The following is a 25,763-nucleotide window of genomic DNA, read 5'->3' as shown; positions in this document are numbered from 1 at the left end:
GAGAGGTGCTCCATTTCTCTGATCATTTTCGTGGATTTTCTCCAGCGGGTTCATGTCTTTCCTGTACTGGATGCCCCAGAGCTGAACACAGCACTCTAGGTGGGGTCTCATCAGAGTAGAGCAGAGGGGCAGAATCAGCTACCTTGACCTACTGATCATGCTTCTTTTGATGCAGCCTAGGATGTGTATGGTTGTTATGGGCTGCAAGCTTATGTTACTGGGTACGTGTCCAGCTTTCAATCCACTAGTACCCCCAAGTCTTTCTCTGCAGAACTGTCCTCAGGATTTAATTGGATGAATTTTGCAAGGAAGTACCAAAATAGGACAAGACAGTTTGAAGGACTGCAAACTGAAGTAGCAATAATTGCAAATGTTACAAGGCAATCTGCTTTTAACAAAAATCTGTGATAGGGATAATACAGTTGGGACCTGGCTCCAAGCTCTCCTGCAGGTCTCTCATCACCTATCACTGATGAGCAAAACCCACTGGCCAGATCGGTGACAAGTACAGCCACCTTGAACCACTGCTGTGATGTAAAGCAGCCAGAGCAGCTTCTGCACCTGACTCATGATTCCTCTTCAGAACTGCCCATCATTAAAGAGAAACAGAAAAAGTGTCCCCGGTTTTAATTTTCACTCTGCAAATAAAAAGCCAAAGCGCAAATATGACGAGCACCAAATTGCTAGCACAAAACAACAACTTCTCTTTTCCTAACTGTATCTTTTTTCCCCCATATATTTCTATGTAAGTCATAAAATCCCTTGGGTATTTCCTCATTTTTGTCCCCGTCCTTCCTGCACCTACACTAAAAAGGGGTCAGGAAGTCAGTACTCACTGTGAAGAAGCTGCAGGTGTTTCTGAAAGTTTCATGCTACTCTCAGCCATCTCAATGGCCAGTTTTATCTCCATCTTTTTGTACAATGACACAATGCTGGATTTGGGCTGGTGTTCCCGAATTAAGATTTTCTTCAAATACTTATTATCAATCTTCTTAAATCTGCAAAAGAGATAGATATTAAGATCAAAGTGTAAAAATATGAAATGGGGGGGGTATTTTTGAGGTACAAGCTGACCTTCATTCAAATGCACACATATATAATTCAGTGGTGGAAACTGAATCCAAATTGGAGGCACCTGTGGACTCCTGAAGGCCTAGTGAGTGGAGACCTTTAGAGGGACATTTGGCATGTTCTGCTGGTCCACAGAGATTGCAAAGCCCACCAGACAAAAGAAAAGAAACAAGCTGCAATCAGAGCAAAAAGAGGCTGGATGTGTGTTTGCATATAACACCGCCACATTTGTTGGAAAAGAATATGGACAGTCTCCCTGCTTTTGTACAAATGTTGTATTCTAGTAGGGCATAACAGCAGCAGCTGCTCTTACAGCAATCCTGGCCTATTCAGCCAGCCACCAATGAGGCTTTAAATGGCCCAGCAGTTACAGTAGTTTGGGTCCATTATGTTGCTGATAATTTTGTATCCTGACAATTACAGCAGAGAAAATACAGTTCTTTGTATTCTGAATAACAGAGGGATTGAATGGACCACAAAATACTATGTGCTCGCATGCTGCAGATTGTAAAATATCACTAATGTGTGGCAAAATTTGAATGTGAATGTGTTGTGTGTGGCTTTGGAACAGGTATGTGCTTTCCGGCAGGCATTTAATAGAACAGCGGATCTTCTTATACGTTTCCTTCAAAGCTACAGTTTACCACAGCAAGGTAATGTGGTCCACAATGCTAGGAAAAACACCAGAGAGTTTATACATTTTTTCTTAAAAAAGGCTAGTTTTTATACATAATAGCAGAGATAGGTACACAAATGTTTCCATTGGGATTTCTGTTCTTCTTTATGTTTTTCTAGGTTACAGAAAGCCTCCTGCAGTGTCATCACTTAAGTAATTAATTCTGGTATACATATGCTAACCCTCTTTAAAGCTGAGTAGAAACATCTAGGGAATTACCTTTTAATACAATCTTCTTCTATTAAATGCCTTCACATACACTGTGTTTTTTGAATCTGTCCCTCAACTGAAATTCTGTTTTTATGCTAGTTTAGACAAAATACTCTCTTCCTAGCTGTTGGGTAGATGTGAGATAAGGGGATAACATTTTCTCACAGATGTGAGTAGATGCAGCTATTCCAATGGAATTACTGTTCCAATTGGGATTTGTTTATCTTATTGACTGCACAGGCAGTGGTGTGATCCCAGCCGACATCCTAATGCTCAATCTGTACTGTGAGAGACAAAAGGACATTTTAGCTTCTGGGTTCAGGTATGCGCCCTAGCATACTACATGTTTACTTCTCACTGGGACAAGAATCAGATGAAAACCAGCCACCTTCTTCCTGCTCTTAATTCTTGACTTCCATGGGCCCTTCAGTTCAAGAAGGACAGAGACCTGCTGGAGAGAGTCCAGCGCAGGGCAACTAAGATGATTAAGGGAGTGGAGCATCTCCCTTATGAGGAAAGGCTGAGGGAGCTGGGTCTCTATAGTTTGGAGAAGAGGAGACTGAGGGGTGACCTTATTAGTGTATATAAATATATAAAGGGGGAGTGTCACGAGGATGGAGCCAGGCTCTTCTCAGTGGCAAACAACGATAGGACAAGGGGTAATGGGCACAAACTGGAACACAAGAAGTTCCACTTAAACTTAAGAAGAAACTTCTTCTCAGTGAGGGTGACGGAACACTGGAACAGGCTGCCCAGGGAGGTTGTGGAGTCTCCTTCTCTGGAGACATTCAAAACCCGCCTGGACACATTCCTGTGTAACCTCATCTAGGTGTTCCTGCTCCGGCAGGGGGATTGGACTAGATGATCTTTTGAGGTCCCTTCCAATCTCTAGCATACTGCGATACTGTGATACTGTGAGACCCAGTCATGAAAGGAGTCCCAACAGGCCCCTCTGCTGATTACTGGGGTCCAGTGCTGAAAGGTGAGACAGAGGAATCCAGCACAGAAGTCTAGGCATAACTAGGATAACTAGGGATAACTTTTGGCCCACAACATCATAATAAGACATCTGTGGGAAAGGAAGATTAGTGTCTCCCACACTTCCCTTCACATGCTACAGTGATGGCCAGCATGTTCACAGTGCTCCCTTAAGGAAAAGGTAAAGGGAACAGCAGCTCAGAATGGCAGGCCTGTCACTTCTGGACAGTGCCAAGCTTTGCAAAATCACTTCATTCTGTTCCTAAAAAATACAAGGCAGGTCCTGTGTTTCTGAGTTAAGACTAGCTTGAGACTATCTGCTTATGCTACCAGATATCTAAATTTAACCATTCCCTTCAGTACTCTTATTTTAACTATTACTGAATGTGAAGGCTTGTAAGGACAGGTAACTGTTACTGAATCTGTACTCACTAAGACAGGATTATATTTGGTGTCAATGGAGGACTGACACCTTATGTAGCTTCTGTTCTAAAACCAGATCTAAAGAAGCACTGCCATGGATCTAAGATTTATGCCAAAGCTATGTGCACAGGCTGATGAGTGCAGCATGAGTTCCCATGCTATGCTTTTCTTTCAGAAGGCTTATTTGTGCAGAAGTAATTTAGTAGGCAATATGTGAGCAGTGCACTCCCAAGAGATAATGGTCATTCAGGAGTTCACTTTTTAAAAAAGAGATATTGCACATGTCCCCAGTATTTTCATGCTATTTTAGCTTTATGGGGCACAAGATTGACTTCCTATTCTATTAACCTATTGTATTTTACATGATATATGTGTTATTTTATTACAGTAGGCTGCAATAAGAGATGCTTACTTATCTCTCAGCTGATAATGACTCCAGTGTCCACATATGTCTTCAATACCAGCCTTCAAATGATCCATCAACTAGAGAAACAAACATGGAAAAATTTTAAGTGGCCATTACAGTAAAATAATGTTACCACAAATATGTTATTGTTGACAGGATTTGAGATTTTTTTATTGGAGAGTGTGAGTTAATTCTGAAAGCATCTACATTTCTCCAGAAATCAAAGCAAAGATACCATTGTGGCAGCTCCTATGCTCAGCTACAGGGGCAATATTTTGATGGAGGCAAGTCTGTCAGTCTGCTATCATCTCACTGTCACCCAGCAACATATAAGCCCAAGTAAAGGAAAATGATACTGAGTATCCAAATTGCCTGGTCCTCTGTGTTTACTGAGACCAAAACCTAAATTCCCGGTTCTGTCAATCCATTTTCCCTTCCACATGTGTGATCCCCCTGAGAGGGGAACAGAGCCAGGTACCACACACCTTAACATTGCCTTGACTGACAAGTCCTCTGAGGCTTTTGAAAATTGTGATGAGACTCACAAGTTCATCACAGATAACTACCAGGATCTTCAGTCATCTTTTTTGTGTTTCTAGCATTACAGTAATAGAAACATATTGTTACAAGGGGTGCTTTTAAACATACGTTCATTTCAAGGTTAAGTGTAAGGGTTGAAATAATAAGAATTAAATGTACTTCAAATTCAAATCTGTTGAGATGCTCTAATTCTAATGTCTCTGCATGCGTGTAATTTTAAGGCACAGTGTTTCTCTTAATTTCAAATATATTCCCTATGGTGAAAATGAAAGCATGTACATATATTTTGTGTACGGATAAGTCAGTTTATTTAAGCAGCTTTCTGTAATTTTTTATAATGTTAATTAGGGAGCTAGAGTAAATATTTAAGAGGGGAAAAGACCATTACTCAGAATAACTTAAAACTAAATTTGCAGACCAGTGGTTCAACTCAGTTCAACAAAACTTGATTAAAGACTTTTAAGGGGTCAATGTGTACCCAGAAACAGTCAAAAGATGGCAAGAAGGTGTATGACAAATCTAGCTGGGAAGGATGATGAGTGCATTTTGTAAATGTGGCCTTCATGTTTCTGTCATGGTCACAAGTGTCAAGAAGTAAGGGGCCTGCTACACCATGACACTTGTGGTGTAATATAATATGATAGTTACTATGAATATGAATGAAATATAGCTTAGAAAATGATGCCTATGGTTTTCCTCCAAATATTGATAAATTCACTGAGTGCCAGTTCTACCAACTGCCTCCATCTGTCCAGCTCTTTTGGAATACCCTTTCTCTTCTTTTTAGGATACCAGCTACTGATATAAAAGACTTACTCGCACATGAATCTCTTCATTGATAGACTCCTTTTTGTTGGTTTTTTTCACATCTAGATACTTGACCAATGGTCCAATTGTGACTCCCTGCATTTGGAACAACGAGTTGAAATGTTAATTACCTTTTAGAAAAAAAAAAAAAACAGAAGGAAAGCAAAAAAATTTCATTTTAATCAATTAAAAAAGCTGTGTATTAGGCATATTAATTGTATGGAGTGCTACAAAAGAAGTTTAAAACTTAAAAACTTTTAAAAAATTTATGCACCAGTGTTTTTGTAATCAAAATTGTATTTATTAACATGTTTTAACTCCTTGCCAACCTTCAAAACAGCGCTCACTTGAAAGAAAACGTTACCTTTGTGAGGTTCTTACAATCTTGAAATCTCTTTCTTCAGCATGATCAGAATTAAATACTTTGGGTGGTTTTTTTAACTTCAAAATTATTTTCAGCTCTTTCCAATTCTTTACCGCACTGCTACTGAATAGCATTTTAACAGGGGAAACAGAAACAAATCTTTTTTTCTGAAACATTCTGGTGGAATCTAACCACAGGTGCATAGTGCCCCATTGGCACCCTAGATTATTGGTACAGGAAAATACAGAAGATGGGATGCAAGACTTCCAGAAGATCCAGTTTTTCCAGATATAGCAGTGCAAGCCAAGTGGAACAGCCCAAACATCTGAAATAGCCAGCTATTCTTAGAAATCTGAATTATTAACTTCATTTTTCTCTAATATTCTTTTACAAAGGATTTTTAAATGTTCTCATTTGGTCACCAAGATGAATGAAGATAAAAGTAAAATATTCAAAGTCCTTCATAGAACAGACATACTGTTTTCTGTTCAGTTTGAGGTACCCCACTAACAGAGAATGATTCTGTGCTGAAGTGTAAAGTTAAAATGCTTCTTTATTTGGAAGCATTAGGAAGCACATCTGGAGTGAACATAAGAGATTTTGGACGCAAAATGCTCCTTTCCTTGAATATTTTAAAAGATACAGGTTTTCAATGCCAACTTTCTCAAAAAGTTATTTAATAATAACTAGAAAGCCCTGAAAGGATAATTATACATTGCAGTTCTAAATCTGGCCATAAAATACAATTTAAGAGGAAATTCAATGCAATCTTCACTATGAAGCTTTCAGTCACCTCTATTTCATGAAAGCAATCCATTAAGAAATACACTTACTTGGATGAACACAGTGAAATATATAACTACAAGAGTAGCGGTAATGAACAATTTTTTTCTTGGGAAGAGATTCACTGGAAGTAAGAATGCAAGAGAGAAGCTGCTGGCTCCTCGAAGGCCACTGTAGGAAATAATGAGTTGGTCTTTGAAAGTGAAGGGATATGTTCGGAACTTGTTGCTGATGTAGAAGAGAGCAAATACACCTAGGAAGGTTAAAAAAAAACAACAACCACCTATTATTAACCAAGGTGAAAAGGAAAATACTTAAAGCAAAACAACATCTTGGCTCACTCAGCTGTTGGCAGTCTTTTTAGTTTTGGGTTCTTGTGTCTTCTGTTTGACCAACTGCTTAATCTAGTTTGCATTAAAAAATCTCCTAGAAAAGACCATGGTTACTACCTGCTTTGGGATTTAAATTCATTTATGCAGTTTAAAAGTGAGATTAGGGGAAAATATTAACTTTCTATATTTATGATGCACACTTCTTTTCTGAAGTGTTCTTGAGATAAGACAATCCACTGGACAAGAGCTTTTTCTGTGCCTTCCGTTGCAGTGTTTCCTGCTTTCTGCACAGTGTCTGCCCAAAGTGTTTGAACAGGGCTTTAACAACAAGTCCTGTGGACAGGTTCACTGAAAGGCAAAGAGTAATAACATTTTGATTTTTAATCCTCTACCTTATGGTCTCTCTAATTCCGTGTTTATTTCTTAAATTTAATTTTGTTTGTAATGAAAGTTAAATTAATCAGAGAGCCTGTGGCTGTGTAAGGACTGCTGCTTTTCTTTATAGAGTATACTTAGCAATCTGCTTGATTTAATCTTCATCTCCCATAAGAAACATGTATTCTGTTTTGTGTGGAAACTGTTAAATTACTGAAGTAAAAGCTGACAAATGCTAATAATTACTGGTATTATTTTACACAGCTGCCACTGATAAACTCAGTGCACTATTATAGGTAAGGCCAGTAACAGTATTCTGCTATGCAGGTTGCTGGATACCACTTTATATAAGACCTTTTTTGGCTACTTATAGCTATGTTAGAGATCAGCTACTCAAATTGAAACTACATACGTAAAGTATTGGCCAATTCTCTTTAGTCAAGCTTCAGGCAAATTGATGTAACCGTTTTAGCAAACAAATTTAGCAGAAAATATTTCAGCAATGTCTGGAAAGCTCTAGCACTCCCCTTGGTGTTTGAGAGCAGGACGGACATGTAGCAGCAAAATAGCTTTTGCATCAGGAGAGCACTTTTTCAGTCTTGGTTGAATGGATATTCCTATATGGACTCTGAAAGTAAGCCTTTAAAAAATTAGAGGCCATGCTTGGTCCAAGATTAGCAAGCAAATACTTAATTACTTTCTTTTTCCTGTCAGCCCACAGGAATTATATTGCCTTTATCACTGAGTACTTGTGTTATCCCTATATAATAGAGCTGATCAGATGCATGTACTTAAACTGTCACAGGTTTCCTCTTTCTTCTCCCTTGTGTTAAATGCCTTCCTACAGGGCTCCCAGGCTTTAAAGTCAAAGGTCTTGAAATGTGCATGAGTTTTGAAACAATATCTTTTTTCTGCTCTGATATTCTTTTTGTCTGAAGGGATCAGCCACCTGAGAGATTCAAGCAAGAGCACCTTAATCTCAGGTGTTTGGTGCCAACGCTTAGCTGGTCCCAAATGTTAGAGTACTGAAGGCTGGAAAGGACATTTGTAGGTCATCTAGTCAAAGTCCTTATCAAGGCAGAGCTAATCAGATCAGGTTGCTCAAAGCTTCCGTCAAGTCTTGAATGCTTTCAAAAATAGAGAGCTGGACCACTATTGCAATACTGGATCAGCCTCATGTTAAGAAATGGGTTCCTACTGTCTATTCTGAATTTCCATGCTCCAGCTTGTGTCTGTTCCTTCTTGTTCTGTTGCTGTGCACCTCTGAGAAGTGTCTGGCTCTGTCTTCTCTGTCTCCTCTGACTGGGCACTTGTAGAACGTAATGTCTGTCCTGTGCTGTATTTTCCTCAGGCTGCATAGACTCAGCACTCTCAGACTCTCCCTGTATATCCAGTGCTCCAGCCTCTGACTAGGTTGGTGACCTCTACTGAACTTGATCCAGAACCTCTGTATCCTTCCTACACTGGGGAACCCAGAACTGGTGAGACTGCTCTGGAAACACATTTTTCCACCAGTGCTGAAGAGGCGGAAGAAACACTTCCCTGGACCTCCTGGCTACACACTTGCTAATGTAGCCCAGAACACCGTTTGTCTTCTTTGTCACAAGGACATAATTCTGACTTGTGTTCAACCTGTTATCTACCAGGCCAGGTCCTTTTCTGTAAAGCTGCTTCTAGACTCCAAGCCTATACTGGTGCATGAAGTTATTCCAAGCCACATGTAAGTCCTTGTAAGTGCTCTTGAATGTAATGAGCTTTCTGTCAGCCTATTTCTCCAGCCTGCCCAGGTCCCTTTGAATGGAAACCATCCAGAATATTGACGGCTCCTTGCAGTTTGGTGCCAGCCACCAACTTTCTCAGTGTGTACTCCATTCCATTATCCAGGTCATTAATGAAGACATTAAAACAATATTGGTCTCTATAGTGAGCTCTGAGGGATGCCATTAGTGACCAGCTAGACCAGTATTTTGAGCTCAGATTATCAACCACATTATCAACTGCTTCAACTGGCCAAAATCTGCTTTTTGAAGTCAAGGGTTGTAATTCTGCTGTTTGTTGGCATGATCACTCCTCTCAGGATCTTAGCATCCACAGTGTCACAGTCACTGCAGCTAAGGCTGCCCTCAATCTTCCGCTATTTCTTCCTTCTTTGTACATGGTAGGGAAGACAAAGCATATCCTTCAGCTGATTCATCAACCATTTTACAGCAAATATCACTTGCCTTTTCCTTTCAAACCCTTTTTGCCTTCCCCTTCAGAGTACAGCTGGCCCTGACAAGTCACCTGCAGGTCTTATTCCTCCTCAGTACTGTAGCAGATATTGCAGGACCAATGCCCAGAGCTAAAGCCTGTATGTAAAGGAAATATAGACAAAGCCTGAAGGCTGGAGAAGGTGGTGGCAGGTGACCAATGTAGATGTCTCAGAGGGGCCTCCTTTGATTATAAATGAAAGAGGAGGGAACAAACCTACTAGCTTAGTTACCCAAGGTAGATGCCTAAATGTCAGTGCTCAGAATATATCCTCCAAGGCCTGATGGAATATTTGGATTTCTCATTTTCTTGAAAAATATAAATTGCTCTGAAAAAAAAACTGGGGAAAAAAAAAATAAAACACAACCCAAAAAAACCTGAAAAACCAACCAACCAAACAAACAAAAACCCAAAAACCCAACCAAAAACCCTACCTAAAACTACTAAGATGGTGTCCTGGTTTAGCAGTAGCAGTCATTTTTTCTCCTTCTTAGTAGCTGGTGCAGCACTGTGTTTTTGACTTTTGGCCTGGGAACAGAGCTGATAACACTGATGTTTAGCCTGACCAAGGACTTTGTAAGTCTCGTGCTCTGCCAGGGAGGAGGGGAAGCCAGGAGGAAGCAGAGGCAGGACACCTGATCCAAACTAGCCAAAGAGGTATTCCATACCACAGCATGTCATGCCCAGGATGTAGAACTGAGAGTCCCCAGAAGGACTAGTTCGCTGCTGGCGGGGGGCGAGGTACTGGTCGGTGAGGTGTTGTATTCTCTTGCCTTGTTATTTCCCTTATCATTATTATTATTGGTGGTAGCAGTAGTGGTTTGTGTTATACCTTAGTTATTAAACTGTTCTTATCTCAACCTGTGAGAGTTGCATTCTTTCGATTCTCCTCCCCATCCCTCCAGAAGTAGAGGGAAGAAAGGTGGGGGGGAAGTAGACTGCGTGGTTCTAACTTACAGCCTGGGCTTAAACCACGACAGATGGCCAGTTCAGGTACTCAGAAGTTAAAAAATGTCAGAAATAAGGTTGCCTGCACAATTGTGTTTTTGGCCTTCTCGTGTGTACTACTTCCAAAACATCTTTACACCTTTCATTACGAAGGCATTGTTCACTCATATTTTTAATTAAAGTGACAAATAACAGTGGCTGAGTAAGGGATGTTCTAATTCATCACTTCTCCAAGTGTACATGTGCTTGTTTTCTCTTGCAGCATCTGTAACTTAACACAATGCAGAATAAAGTCTTCAGGTTCAAAAAGAATGGCATAATTCATAGGCAACACATCTGAAACAGACCCCTATTCATTTGGGTTCCCCCCTATTCCCCTATTTTTCATGTGCAGATTTGTGAAATTAACTTCTCACTAAAATAAGCCTAGTAAATTTGTTATTAAACTGGTTGTGCCAGTTTGCACAGACTTTTCTAACATACTTTTGCACCAAATGGTTTCTCTCAGAGGTGCACAGAAGGTTGCCTGCAAAAGCTTACTTACTCAGTGTCCGCCAAATGAGGCAGAAGAGCAGGGTGAAGCAAATGAAGGCCCAGTTCCACTCATGGTTTTTCCCCACTGTAGACACTCCCATGAATACAAAAATCAGGGTCTCGCTGACACTGCTCAGCATCTTCATGAAATATTTTATTGTAGTATAGGAATTCTGGGAAACGTTCTCCTCCACATATTTTTTCATTGTCACTGCACATGATGTCATCCTGTACCAGGGAAAACATCAAGATCAGCCACAACCTGGCTTTTTCTTTTGTTTAAAAGCAACCTCAGCTTTCATTACTTGCACTCTCCATTACCAATCCCTGACCTTCCTAATATCAAGAAGCTTTTTATTTCTTCAGTAATGTCAGTTATTTCATTAGATAGAAGAGCATCTTCATTCAACTTTACAAATCCATTTTGCATACAAGAAAAAGGAAGCAAACCAGTCACCCTTCCAGACAAGGAAGTGAGGTTATCACGTTTCAGTTCAAAGTCCATTAATATCCTGAATGCTTAACACACAAGCCACCAAGCACCAAATATTTGAGTCTCAAACAAAGGGCAAGTCTGTTTTGTACTAGCCTACGTTTAGAGGTATATAACCAACCTCTCAGTGGTCTTGTTTTTTGAGGTGGTTGGTGGTGGTAAGACATGGTAATAGTCCTATGTTCCCAGCGGCTCCCTGCCAGCTAGCTGGCAAGATCAGCACGGCTAGGATAACCTTCAGTGACTCAACCCACAGCAGCCCACTGTGTACAGAAAGGGAAAATTCAGTTACCCTATAGATGTGTCCTTCCCCTCTCTTATTTATTCAGGGTGTGGGGAATGTGCTAAGGAAGCATATGGATGCTTTTCACTTCTTCACTGTTAATGAAGACTAGAGTCTGCTTCAGAGGCATGAGCAGCCACGACACAATTGCTAGTATTAATCACCTGGAGCAATAGTATTTGGGCAGCCCTACTAAAGGAGGTTTCCTCTTTCTCACTTTATTTCCCATAGTCATAGGTAATAAATAGATTGAATGCTATGCTAGTAACATAGTCCATCATCTATCTAGTTTCTACTGATAGTATTTTAGTCTTTGGGGGCTTCTTCTGATTATATTTTTCCAAACTTGTGAATTCAGAGAATGCTGACTGTTCATTAAATAACCCTTCGTCTAGCTTCTGCTCATTTAATTTCCACTGAAGAAATCTCAAGGGTGTTTTTGTGAAGCTGAGACATTTAGCAGGTCCAAGGACACTCTAAGACAAGGCCATTAGGAATTAATGTTTAATACTGTTGACTTTCAGAGGCACATGCATAATAGACTTTCATGACCCAAGTGAAAAATTAATGATTTCCTCAATAATTCAGAAGGGTGACAATAAGTTCCCATCCCTAAAACAAGCAATAATTTCCTTAATGAAGCAGTAAGAATAATAAATTATATTGAAATTCTTTTATTACTAATAATTTCAGCACTCTAATGAAAATATGAAGCAAAAGAAATAAAGACCCATGTAGTCTAGTGTAATAAATAGGCAGGGAGCCAGTACTTTGGGCAGTGCAGGTAGGAAAGTGTCCATATGGTATGAGTGTTCACTACATGCTGGGTCTAACCCTTCTCAATTAAAGTTGTTAGTTATCTCAATCAGAGCAAATGTGTTCGATATACAAACCACAGTACAAGAGTCATCTTCTTTATCTGATTGCTCAGGAAAACATATATCCTGCCTAACTACTTATTTAATATGGCTAAATATTCAAATATTACTTCCCAGGGCCATCCTACAAAGGCTGTTTTTACAAAGCCTGTTCTACTCTGAAGCTGAACAAATAGGGGTTGTTCATTCTGGAGAAGTCTCTGAGGAGACCTTATTGCAGCCTTTCAACACTTAAAGGGTACCTTCAAGAAAGATGGGGACAAACATGTTAATAGGCCCTGTAGCAACAGGACAAGGGCTAATGGTTTTAAACTAAAAGATTTTAGTAGATTTAGACTAGATATAAGGAAGAAATCTTTTACAATGAAGGTAGTGAAACACTGGAGCAGGCTGCCCAGAGAGGCTGTGGATGCCCCATCTGTGGAAACATTCAAGATCAGTCTGGATGGAGCTCTGATCAACCTGATCTAGTTGAAGATGCCCTGGTCATTGCCCCTGGACTAGACAACCTTCAAAGGTCCCTTCCAATCTGAAGTATTCTATGGTTCCATGAAATCAGGGTTTGACAAGTGAAGGTGAGTAAATGCGCTTGTCTGAACATCATCAGCCACACGCTTGTATTTGTTAGGTTTAAATTGGTTTGTCGTCAATAAAGGGGACTCCTTTCTGGATCACCAGTGCCCGCAAGACCTAGCATGCAAGCTCAGAGCCAACACAGGGCTTTCAAGGCTGATGCCACCCAACAGCTAGGCACTGAGCCCACAGCAGCCACCAACACCAGCTGGAGAATTTACTACCATCAGGTTCACATTTCTTTACCCGGCTGAGGAGCAGTTTGTTTGAAATTCATTATTCATTATTTGTTTGAAAATCAGTATTATGTTTGAAATTCACCTCCCAGGAGTTTTCTTGTAAAGTCTCTCACTTTCACCCCTATTCTTTCCTTTCTCTTCTGACTCTTTTCCTGATGCTGCCCTCTTTCCTTTGGACAGTAGTCATTCTCTCTTCATTTATTATGGTTATTTATCAAATGACCTTCCAGCTTTCTCACTGCAGTGGGCACCCATGCCATCACAGCACTTCAAAGAAGCAGTCGCTAGCATTACAGCAGCATCAAGCTATCCTGATCACACTAAAATATGATCTATGACTATGCATATGCATATGTACTTGATGTTCTGGGCTGTCTGGTTTTGTCGAGTGTCAGTTCCAATGCTGCTGTTCAAATGTAAAGTAATTCCAGTAAAGTCTGTTAGAGCTGATGTTCACAGTTGCATACAAAACCAAAAAAACTTAGACATTCTTTATTATGTTTACATACTTATTACTTTTCATCTCTCTTGTAATCTGATGGTGATGCTGCTTAGAAATAAATACAGATACTCTGACCTATTATCAAATGGTTCTCTCATTCTGCTGGTCTTACCAGAAGCAGCAGACTGATAGTGGCAGCACTAGTCACTTCACCCACAGTTTGCAGGATTTTTCCAATAGGCAAAAATCTAAAAAGTTTCAGAGCAGATATGCACTCCTCAATAATACATCTATACTTACGCTGACTGTAGGCTTGCATTTCCTAGTTAGCATTGCCTTTTACAGCTCTTTTAGAAGCCTTCCACTGCAGATCTCTGGGACAGAGACTGAAAATGCCTGTATTGTACCAACCTCATGCAAACCACCTCCTCAAAGTAATAATACTTCCCTCAAGAGGCGATCTGAAAAGCAGTAAGAGATACTCACGCCAAAATGCCTGAGATGTATAGGGTTTCAGCAGACAAGTATGCCAGGTAGCTGAACATGAAGACCAGCAGGGGTTCAATAGCAGAAACATTGCGGGTGAATCGAGTCATGAACGCTGAAACAAATCCGAAGACAATGCCAAACAACATGCCACCCAGCCCCACCACGAAGAAGCGAGCAAAGCCAGCAAAGATATCGATGGATTCAATTTCTTCATACCTGTGCATCTGGGTGAAGGCGATGAAGATGTTATATAAAACCTACAAGTGAAAATAAGGAGACAACAGTCAGGTGTCTTGCTGAACCTGGCAGGCTTAGTCACCTCATAGCTCTGTGTGTGTGTGCACCTGAAATTGCTTTAAATGGATCAGCAAAGTAACAGTTGAAACCTCAGCTGTTCTTAACAAGTCCCAGAACTGAGGGTGTGCTAAGCATCTCAAAAAACAGCAAAAACTGGAAGGGTAGATATGTAACAAGAGTAAAACTCTGGGGGATCAAATGCAGTTGAAGTAACCAAAAAATACTCTTTGTTTTGTTTGTTTTCTGAAAGTAAACTTAATAACTGGTCTTTGTAGCAGGAGTCTAAAGGCCAGATGGGTACCTATCAACCTCAGGCTCTACCCTCCATGCTCTCTTTCTGATTCAGGATGGGGCAAGGCAGTGACTAAGAATCACACTTTTTATTTAAATCCCATTTAGATTGTCTGTATGATCTGTAGAGTGGACACAGGTCATTAGATAGACCGGGGAATGTTAGATGTTCTTCAGTAGTATTTGAAGCATAAAAATCATGAATCACTGAGAATGGGAAAAGAAGCAGTGGAGGGAAGGGAAGGCAAGGCAAAGCAAGGGAATTATGGAAGCCTCAGTTTCATATTGACTCTAGCTAGATAAATACAGCCTCTCCATCCTCACAATACAGGAACTCTGTCGCGATTGCAAAGTGGGAATCAAAAGCTGTGGCACTTTAAATGGCCTAAAGACCCTTCACACATATGTTTTGACTGGAGAGCTTGAAATGACAAAAATAAAAAGAATGTCAGATTAAAAGAAAGAATTAATTTCTTACATTGTATAATTTGGTCTGTAAAGGTAATTTAATTTAGATCAGATAAGTTTGTCATTATCAATAATTTCTTTTCTGCAGAAATTTGTGATGAAAAATCTTCAGTGTATTCTGCTTTCATCCATCTTCTAGAAACTAATAGAAAGTTTCCACAGTAATAAGTGTTATAGCAACAAAAAGGTCTTAGAGGTTGCTGACAGTTGGTTAATATTAAGTCCTGTCAGATCTGTTTACAGGGAGTGTGTAACACATGAAAATCACCTTTCAGTTTCCAAGAGAATTTGGGGAATATTTAAAGACACCACCTCTTCAAAGTTGTTGCACCAAAACATTAGCTCAAAAATGCAAAATAGACCAAAACGATTTGCCTTATCTGATTTTCTTTGGACTTTCTTCTTCATATAGTTAATACCAGAAGGCCATTAGGAAGATTAAAGCAGATATTTGCAGGTAGAAGAGTCAAGCTCATTAGGATAATAATTATTCCCCAGCTACTATCTAATCTTAAATTGCTGCTGGGAACATATGACCTTGAGCTGTCACACATCCTGTTCTCATTGCTAATATTTCTGAGGAACAGACAAAGCACAACATAACGTTTCACATGAGAAAATATCCAGAACTGCTTTTTCCTGATGGCTATGTATAAAATAGGGCTCTTCGGTGACAGGTAAGGAAAAGAGAGTTCATTTCTCTACAGTAAGTACTCCTTACTGTACTTACCATACAGGTTTTAATTACAAAGCCTGTTTTCTCTCTGTCCCCCCTTTATTGCAGACTTCAACATTTTCCTAAGACTTGTGATTCTTTAGAAAAAATACCAAGGCATGAATCTATGCTGACTTATGAGTAAAGCAAATTATCCTCAGGAAATTACTTAGTAGTTTTTTCTCCCTTTTTCTGGTTCCTAAAGTGTCCTAAAGTGATGCCATTAAAATGGAAATTATGAAAATATGACATAATTTTCATTTTTTTATAACTTTTTTTTTTAGTAAACTGTTCTATACAACATCCTGAACTGCACCACACAAATAAAGCTCCATTTAGAATCATAGAATCATGGAATGGTTTGGTTTGGAAGGGACCTTCAAAGTTCATCTAGTCCAACTGACCCCGCGATGAGCAGGGTCATCTTCAGCTAGATCAGCTTACCCAGAACCACATCTGACCTGGACTTGAATGTCTCCAGGGATGGGGTATCACCACCTCTCTGGGCAACCTGTGCCAGTGTTTTACAACCCTCAGCATACAAAATTTGTTCCTCACATCCAGCCTGAATCTCCCCTCTTTTGGTTTGAAACCATCATCCATTGTCCTGTCACAACAGGCCCTGCTGAAAAGTCTCTCACCATCTTTCTTTATAGGCCCTGTTAAGTACTGAAAGGCTGCAATTAAATTTACCCAGAGCCTTCTTGTCTACCAGCTGAGAAGAAAAATGAGACTGTCTACATAGGAGAGGTGCTCCATCCCTCTGATCATTTTTGTTGCCCTCCTCTGAACCCTCTCCAAAAGGTCCATGTCTTTCCTGTACTGAGGACTTCAGAGCTGGACGCAGTATTGCAGATGGGTTCTCACTAGAGCAGATTAGACACTGCAGTGTTTATGCCAGTAAATGGAGTACTATAATTTTTACATGATAGGAAAACCTGAGTCAGCTTAGGATGCCTTTGTTCATCCAGTGAAGCTGGCCTCATTTAACCACTGTGAGAATGTCATGCTTTGGGTTTTTTGGAGGGGACATTACCATGTAGTGGTATACCACTGGGTGGCTGTTTGAGCTAGGGAGAGGAAGAGAGAGCGTGACACTGTCGCCCACAGGGGACCTCCCCAGGGACAGGTCCCTGCTCCAGCTGCCTATATGATACATACATTGCACATACCATCCACATCAGAAGCTCTGGAAAAAAGATTTTAAAGCGGCCGTCTTAGCCACCAACACATCAACCTTGATAACCCTTTCTTTCCATCCTGATAACTTTTCCTGGCCACATGTATTTAATTTTACTCTGAACACAGTGGGTCAGCTTCAACAACCAGAGCAGAGAATATCTCTATCCTCCTTCCTAGCACCCATACATCCCAGTGGTCAAAGCCGTCCTCAGAAACATCCAAGAGTAAATTCAAATCTCCTAAAATAAAGAAATTAATTTTACTTGCATCTCCATCATGCAGTAGATTTTTTTTAACCACTCTGCTACTGCATACAAAGAGAGGGCACCATTAGAAAAAAATGGTCAGTGCCACTTCATTTTGACTACAGCATCAGGCATAGGTGTTCTCAGCATTTCTAAAATCAGGCCTTAGAGATGAAGTAGTAAGGGGAAATATTCTGTTCCCTTATGCACACAGCTGTCCAGCTCCTGTTGAGATAGAAATGGTCTGTGTATGTGTGGGAGCAGAGCTTCCCATGTCTGAAACACTTCCTAGCAAAATCACGTCCTCCGGCTGTGTTCAGGTTTGAATGAAATCTGCACTGAATTTGACATCACCACTTTTGAACAGGGCTTTGAAACTCCACTAGTGTATGATACATGCTAGGAGCAGTCCTGTTGCTGTCTGTACTTTTCTGATGCTAACAGTCGGCTTAGAAGCAACTGGAACAGGAATAAATTAACAGGACCTAGAGCCTTTTTGTTCCACCCACAGACATGGCCCTAATGAGGAGAATAGGAAAAGGTACAAATAGGTAAAAAAGGTAAATTATGCACTTTTGTCCCAGTCCCTTAAGTCAAATGCGTAACTCCTAAGTCATGATTCGCATTCCGCAGCCTGTAATTTTGAATAATTTTTTTATACCAGGATATTGAACTAAATATAGGAGAAGGAGCTATTGTTGCCTCAAATAATAAACAATTTCGGAAATTTCATACCAGTTTTTCCTGCTGGGGAAAAAAAGTATGTTCAAGCCGATAAGCAGACTGGAGAGAACCAGGCGATATTTGTATTTGAACAATATAAAAAGTATGTATGCTTAATATATCTTGGTGATATTATCTTTTTAAACACATAGAGTTAACTGGAAGGAAACTGTTAAGAGAGAAACAGGGAGGAACCGAGAAATCTGAGATACACAATTTTAAAGCCTTTTAAAAAGCAAGAGGGGTATCAGAGAGGAGAAATACACCTATTGGGCTCCATGCAGGTGACTGTTACTTCAGTCTTCTCAAACCTGAAACTAGGCAGAGATTCTGAAAATCTGAATGTCCTGAAAATGGATGAGATGTGAGTGATGCACAGATGCATCAGCAAGAGCTGACAAACTGGTTGCAACACAGCTACTGTGAGAATAGCCCCAAAGATGAGGGGATGTGAGGCAAATGGAAGTCACAGTGGTGTAGCCAGTACTCCTTGTGTACAGCCCTTTTATCTCTTTTGCTGACTTACCTAGTGTTGCTGAGAAATGCCTACATACCACTGTTCTTAAAGGCTTTCTGTCACTACACGTTTATGCCGTAGAAGGATGCTGACTGAAAGCTCATGTAAATACCATGAGTTGGATCCACATCATAAAAAAGAGCTGGGAACAAAAGGAAGGCAATGTAGAGAGCTAGTCAAAAAAAGGATGAAACAAACTTTTCCAGTGTGAGGAAGAAGTACTACTTTCTGAAGTCTGCATGTGAAGGAACCAAGAAGGCAGGTGAAAGTGATAGATGCATTGGGATTATTTTGTTACAACTGTAACACACAAGCAGTTTGCATATAAAGTTAAGAAACATTTATTCCTTAATTCTACATTGGCCCTACATCTCTTATTCACCAAGAGGAAGGATTTATGATCAATAGGCTGTGGCTGCAAGAAATTACTTCATTCCTTTTCCTTTTTGCATTGCTCATAAGCTGCACTTCTTCCGTGAAGCCTTTCAACAGTGAACTCTGTACAGATTTTAAAGTCCAGGTTGTGCTGTACCTCATGTATAACAGCATCTGAATAGTTTTTATGTGTTCTAGATTCCTGTGATTAAAATTCTGTAAAGATCTTATCTAGCAAAACTCCTTAACCTGCAGTTAACTTGCAGCACATGAGCAGTCCTGCTAGTTTCTGTGCAGTGAATTTCCTGCTTGAAATTTCTTCCTTGAAAAACATGTCTTCTAAGTGACTTTGTCAGTTGCGGTTTGCAGGTAGATTTTCAGGTTGTTCCAAGCTTTAGCAAACTTTTAGAAAAGTATTAGCAAAATGAGTTCTGTAAAGAACATTTTTTCGTATTAAAAAACCCAAAACACAACCGACCAACCAAACCCAAACCAACCAAACAACCAAACAAAACCTCAACAAACAAAATCTCTCCTATTCCTGAAGCGCTGTTTCTGGACACTTAAGATAAGACATCCAAGAAAGGTGAACATTTTTCAGATACTGATTTTTTACTGATAGAAACATGGTTATGCAAAGTTATTAGTGGCTTTTGGAATTCCTGACTAAGGTCTCTGGGGAATTTCCTAGGAGAAGCAGGAGGAAGGAATGCAGCACCCAGAGGTTGTTCACATCCGGTTTGGTTGGGGGTTTTTGCAGAGTGCCCTCTACAGCATGTGACAAGGAAGGTCTCCTGTGTTTTTATCCCTGCTGCAGGGGGTTAAGCAGCAGAATGTCTTTAAGCAGTAGAATTTTCTATTTACCTGCTGGCACAATAGCAAGAATTTTTTGTAGGTCTTACACTGATCCTACCAGAGAAATCAGCCTTGGTTTATCCATTCACTTAAGTGAATGCAAGAGCAAGATGTGGTCTATGCTTCCCTCTCCCAGCGGATCTAACACAATATGCTTTTTAAGGAGTTAATATAAGATGTGATCTTTACATATATTAAAATTACCTGTGTGTGATGGAACAGAGTATCCACAACATAAATGATGTATCTAGGATCTCCTTAGAGCTGCTCTTGTCCTTTGCCAAATAACCCTACAAGCCACAAGAGCCTAAAGAAGGGAAGATAAGGAGTAGAAAGAAACTCACCACAGTGATGCCATCATTTAGCAACGATTCTCCAAAGATCATCATGTAAAGCTGCTCATTAACGGAGGCTTCTTCGAAAACTACGAGAGCTGCCACAGGATCCACAGCTGAAATCATGCTGCCAAAGAGCAGGTTCTGCAGCAGGTCCAGGTCGGTCAGGCCAAAGGCTTCTATTTGGCAGATCCCATACAGGGAGAGGCCGATTCCAAATGAGTTTAGCAGAGATCCCAGCAAAGACCACCACAGGATGGACCCAAAGTTTTCAAAAAATGGGCGAGTTGGCATGAAATAACCCTCCTCTAGGATAATGGGTGGAAGGAGATACAAAAAGTAAATACTTGAGTCCATCACCGGTGGAGATTTGTGATCTGAAGCAAAAATGATCGCTCCTACTAGTGCTCCAACGACAATCAGGATGCAGCTTTCAGGCATGAGTCTGGGTAATCGGTGATAGAGGTGGAAACCTTGAATAAAACATTAGGGTATTATTCCAATTTAAATTAACTTGATGTCAGACAGATGTTTTGCTTGCCTTTGAATACTTTGTTGTCAGACAGCCAGGTATTGTTCTTTAGATTATGAATGTAAAAACAGGCCGTATCATTCTCTTCAAAATAAAACATTCGCAGACTTGTACGTCTAAAGCAGAGGAAGAGTTTGGCAATGAACCTCTTGTCTACCTGCTTCCCAGCTCTCAATTTCTGAGCAAGAAACTTAGACTGAGTCTAAGCTCTGCTTCTAAGAATGCAGAAACTTCTTTGAAATTGTACTCCACATATTGGAAAGAAAGTATTCTTCAAGAGTCCTTACTGCCAAACTGCTACTGCCAAACCTCTGAGGCACAGTATTATCCCTCCATCTCAAAGACACCCTCCCCCTGGCTGCAGGTTCCCAGGCAGCTTCCCCTCGAGTGCTGTGAAGGGTCACTGGCTGCAGAGCTCCTGCTGGATTTGGGCTGACCAGGAACCTGGAGGAGTCCAAGGGAGCAGCCCAGATACCGTCATCTGCTGAGCTCCCTCTACTTTCAGCACTCCCCTGAAGCATTAAATGAACTCAAGGTTATCCACAGACAGAGGGGCTGAGTACTCATGAACAATAACATATCCAAAGCAGCAGTAATCAAGCCACAGTAACATAAGGCATTGTACAAGATGACTAACCTTGTGTTTCTGGGAAAACTGCTGTTCCTACATAGGGTAAAGAACCCTATGAGTTAGTTTACTGAAAGAAAACTAGTGATTTCAGCTGAGCTGAAAGAGCTACCAACAGCCATTAAATATCTGAGAAAAAGATTTATCCTAAGGGTTTGGGTTTTTTTCCCTTACTAGAATAAATGTTGAGTCTACACCATAGCAAATTAATAAGGCCAAAGAATTTTCAAAGCAGAAAGGTTCAGGCTGCATCCATACAGCCAAATTCTCTTCCCTACTCCAGCAAGTAGTGGTCACATGCAAACCGCTTGTGGGAACATATGTAGGCCCACAAGCCTGCCTGGGCACTGCCTGGGAGCAGGCTTGTCAACAGGAGCCAGAGCAGAGAAGGAGCACACCAGCACCGATGTGGTATAGACAGTCACACACAGCTTCCCGACAGGGTGCTTGGTAGTTTACAAGCATAGATGTAGCCAAACTGTTTTACAGAAAAAGGGTCATACTTACCAATATAAATGTTGTGGGTATGAATCTCCTGCCCACCTTGATGTACTACTAGTGCAATTGCATTCACATAATTCTTCCTATCTGACACAAATACTGATACCAATACCAAGATAATATCTATTATGGCTCATCTAGTTACTTTACCAGGAACTGTGTAAACATACTGCAAATGAGAGGTTCTTTTATTAGAAATTTAAGGAATTATTCAGAATTTATAAGAATGAGAATGTGGCAGACTAAGAAACCTTTAAATCCAGTGGCTGTATCTCCATGCCTGAGGCTAGATCAACCTTCATTCCATAACTCCAGAAGTTAATACTGTGACTGTGCTTCCGTAACCCTCAAATTATCTATGTTAAACACTGAAGAAAAAGAAAAATATTTTTATGACATTTAAAATAATTTATTTAGGAGATTATTTGAAATCCTGAAATACTGAAAAGTATGTTAAGATCATAGCTCCACTTATCTACTTTTCTAATTAAAAAAAATTCGTTCAAGTCTTCCGTCAGTTTTACAGGATAAGGGGATTGTTTTGTTTTTCAAGGTCTCAGAAACATTTCCCACCCTGGAATCCTGAAATCTGGAAAGAAGATAATGCCTGAATAAAACACTGAAAAGTTTAACAGTTTGGAAATCTTCTTCCCTAGGTAACCAGATTATTCAGACTAACTCTTCCCACCAAGTAGATTTTGAGCCAGCAGCTCCACATTTTTCAATGAAAATAATATTATTTGAAAACCCTGGCTAAGGAACAGGTCTGCTTGGGAGGATGCTTGGAAGGCATCACACAGTTCTTCTATAACATCTGTTTCTTGCTCAAAACAAGAAAATTATAATATAGCAAGTCCTGTGCTTTTATGGATGATGAATAGAGAAATTGATCAATACGTTCACTGCTATTGTCACACTCTGCCGACACCATAACAGCAAAATGTTTATTTTCAGGCCACCTCCAGAAAATCATCAGTCCTACCTCCCAGCCTGTTCCACAGTAACATCTGAAAATCCCATGGAGAGATCAAAAGGACAGGAAGATCACATGTGTGCAGCTCTTCACCTTAGTACTATCTTCTTCATTTATTTGATGTTGCTGCATTAATTCTGAATAGTCAAAATAATTTGAACCCAGCCATGCAAACATGTAAGACACATGGTGAGCCATTTTTTACTATGTTCATTGCCATTCCTACCTCCCCACGAGTTGTCTTTCTTCATTCAGAAACCTACAGGGAGTTCTAATAGAAGCTGGATGTATTGGTGTGTACTGAAAAGGCACTTACCCTACATCTCTAATGACCTACACTCAGACTCTCAGTCTCTCTCCTCTGGTGTTATTTTCTGAGCAACTATAAATAGCAAACATGTAAAACAAAGACTCAAAGGGAAATGTTTTCTATTATTTGCACAATGGAAGAATTCTTCTCACTTTTCTCCCCCCAGATTCAATTCACTTGAAGCCTGAGCTGGTGTTACTGATTTCTGCAGCTGTGGCAGGTTGTAGATTCTGGTAACTTGTGATATTTAAAAATTAGAAAAAGGGATGGACAGCACTGTGTAGGGCAGCTCCTTTGCTACTCACTAACATAGACAACCCAAGAGACAGGAGGGTTAGAGGTCATATATTTACCTAAGTAAGCTGGAAGCATTCACAGCTGGAATTTTGTCATTGCCATGGAAATGAACACACCTGTTCTTTTGAGGACAGAAGCTGTAAAAACAATCCCAGCTACAAAGTGCATGAGATACTTGGTTACATGGTATGTTTTTAACTTCTTGCTGAGCTAGGAGGACCCAAGATCCCATTTTCTACTTACCTATTTTTGCAAGAGAGGCAAGGAGGATCCAAAGAGTAACTTCATAGGGAATTTGCACATAGCCATAGTCCACTGTGAAAACATGTAGCCTCGTATCTTGCGAAGAGTCAACAGCTTGATCAGGTTCATAGTGAGGCAAGAAACCGTTGCTCAGGTTGGGCTCATCCACATAAGCAGCAGCAGAACAGCATACCAGACTCAACAGCAAGACCAACAACCAGTTTGAAAGCTTTGCATGTGCAAGTGTGGCAGAGCCCATGTCTGCGTCTGTGATTGTTTTATTACAGATACAGCGTATAGTGGGTGCATGAAGGTATGCAACACTCACTTCTTCCTCAGGGCTGCTTCATTTGCCTTTTAGATGTCGTTTTAAAAGCCCTAATGTGCCTGTCCTGTTCCTTGTATTACAGACGGACCTAGAGTTTGTATAAAGATACCGGTTCTGCAGGTTTCTTCAACCTAGATAAACCTCAGCAACAGCATCACTCTGTTAAGGAATAAAAGCCCTTTCTAACTATATTATTTATCCAGCCACTTCGATTTCTTTTTCCCACTGTCAAAAAAAATCAGGTAACAAGCGCAGCACAGGTGAATAGTATCGGGTGGGTGAGATGGTGGCACTCAGTGCATGCAGGAGAGCCTACTCCATACCTTCCTCTTCTGCCCTCACTCCCTGTCTGCCTCCCCAGTGCAACTGGCACCTCAGATACCACCACACTTGGCACTGCTCACTGGTCTTTTCTCAGCTGGGAACAGAACTGCTTGGCGTGTAAATAGACGTGCTCTGCAGGGCTTACAGTAGGGACATCTGGTGGAGGACCACGCAAATTGCCTTCTTGTTTAGAAATGTGTTCTCTCCCTTAAATTCGTGAACATAATTTAGCACATAATAACAGAAGAAAGAAGGAGGTCTAAATCACATCACGTGACTAAAACTCTATCTTGAGTTGTCTTGTATTTGACATTTGTTTTACTCATGCCAGCAAGGCATTTATTGGACAACTACATTATCCTCCCCCAACGCGACATTCACCCATACAGAATATTTCTTTAAAAGATCAGCCTCTTCCCTCCTCCACAAAAACTACCATGTTTAGCATTAGGTTAACAAAGTGTACAAACATAGTAGTGTTGATTAAAAGCTGCTTGTAGAACAATCGGGGTGTTTTTTTCAGTATACTGGTTCAGTTAACAGCAGTATTTCTTGCAGTCCCTTTCCAACAAGAAATCTGGCAGATGAACTATTCAATTAGCATTATAAAACAATGATTTTTTAACTTGGAAGCCAAATGAAGTCAGCAGAACACCAAATCAGTGGTTGTCCTGCTCAGATTTTCTTAACACTAACCACTGTATTTTGACTTAGCTACAGACAGCAAGATGCCTTGGAAGTAAGTGATATGAACCCTGGAGAGTTAGCAGCCAGGGAACTAGAAAGGAAAGACTTTAAAGTCCCTGAAAGTCTACTGGCTGTGACAACCAGGACTTTGATTTACAACTGCAACACACCAATAATACCAACAGATTCAATGGGACTCATGAGTGACCAACACCAGACAGGGTCAGCAATATGCAGATGTTTGCAAGTGTGAAAGGTTTCACAACTGGTAGGAATGCTTTCTCTCATTGCAGGAATGATGGAGATGCCTGGGATCAGACCTAATACAGTGATCCTTCTTTTCTCAACTCATTTGGCATACTCAGTTGTAGCAGTCTCCCATGGCACTTTCTTGGTGCTCCCACAGGAGGAGGTAACTCATTTAAAGACTTTGGATTTGTCCCACTGGACTACACAGGAAAATTGAACTGCAAGCTTTCTCTGGAGTTCTGTTTTTTAATATTTTTTCTAGAAAATTAGTATAAAAATATTCCAGAAGAAATACAGTGCAAATAACAAAGCATTCACATGTATGTCTCAACATCCCAGCAAAATATAATAAATATAATAAAAATAATACAGAAATAATTTATGAAAGAGTTCACATTTACAGATGTGTGCAGTGCCACTTAGTTTTACTGTGGAGCTGCAGCACTGTCACACTGCAGTCCTTCTCACTGTTTTGGAGTGAGCTATTGCTGACAGTAGTTACAGTCTGCAGTGGTCAGCCAGTGTAGAAAAGGCCCTTTACAGTCGCATCACCATTCCTGAGCCTGCTGTCATCACCCCCCTGTGAAATTTCTG

General features: G+C 40.3%; 1 protein-coding gene across 1 annotated transcript in view; it reads right to left on the bottom strand.

Moving 5' to 3' along the window:
- The window catches only part of SLC9A4 (solute carrier family 9 member A4), a gene marked incomplete at both ends in the record, with an annotated part of 34,960 nt that extends 11,120 nt beyond the window's left edge, over positions 1 to 23,840 (bottom strand). The window contains 8 exons of the mRNA XM_080612886.1: positions 837 to 998; positions 3,771 to 3,841; positions 5,121 to 5,207; positions 6,309 to 6,511; positions 10,708 to 10,925; positions 14,092 to 14,351; positions 20,107 to 20,570; positions 23,582 to 23,840. Coding sequence (XP_080469012.1) covers positions 837 to 998; positions 3,771 to 3,841; positions 5,121 to 5,207; positions 6,309 to 6,511; positions 10,708 to 10,925; positions 14,092 to 14,351; positions 20,107 to 20,570; positions 23,582 to 23,840 — 1,724 coding nt within the window. The remainder of the gene's footprint in view (positions 1 to 836; positions 999 to 3,770; positions 3,842 to 5,120; positions 5,208 to 6,308; positions 6,512 to 10,707; positions 10,926 to 14,091; positions 14,352 to 20,106; positions 20,571 to 23,581) is intronic.
- Positions 23,841 to 25,763: the final 1,923 nt, after the last annotated feature.

This window comes from Psittacula echo, assembly GCF_963264785.1.
Source record: "Psittacula echo genome assembly, chromosome: 3".
Classification (NCBI taxonomy): domain Eukaryota; kingdom Metazoa; phylum Chordata; class Aves; order Psittaciformes; family Psittacidae; genus Psittacula; species Psittacula echo.
The sequence above is the reverse complement of the archived record's forward strand: the minus strand, read 5'-3'. Positions and strand labels throughout refer to the sequence as shown.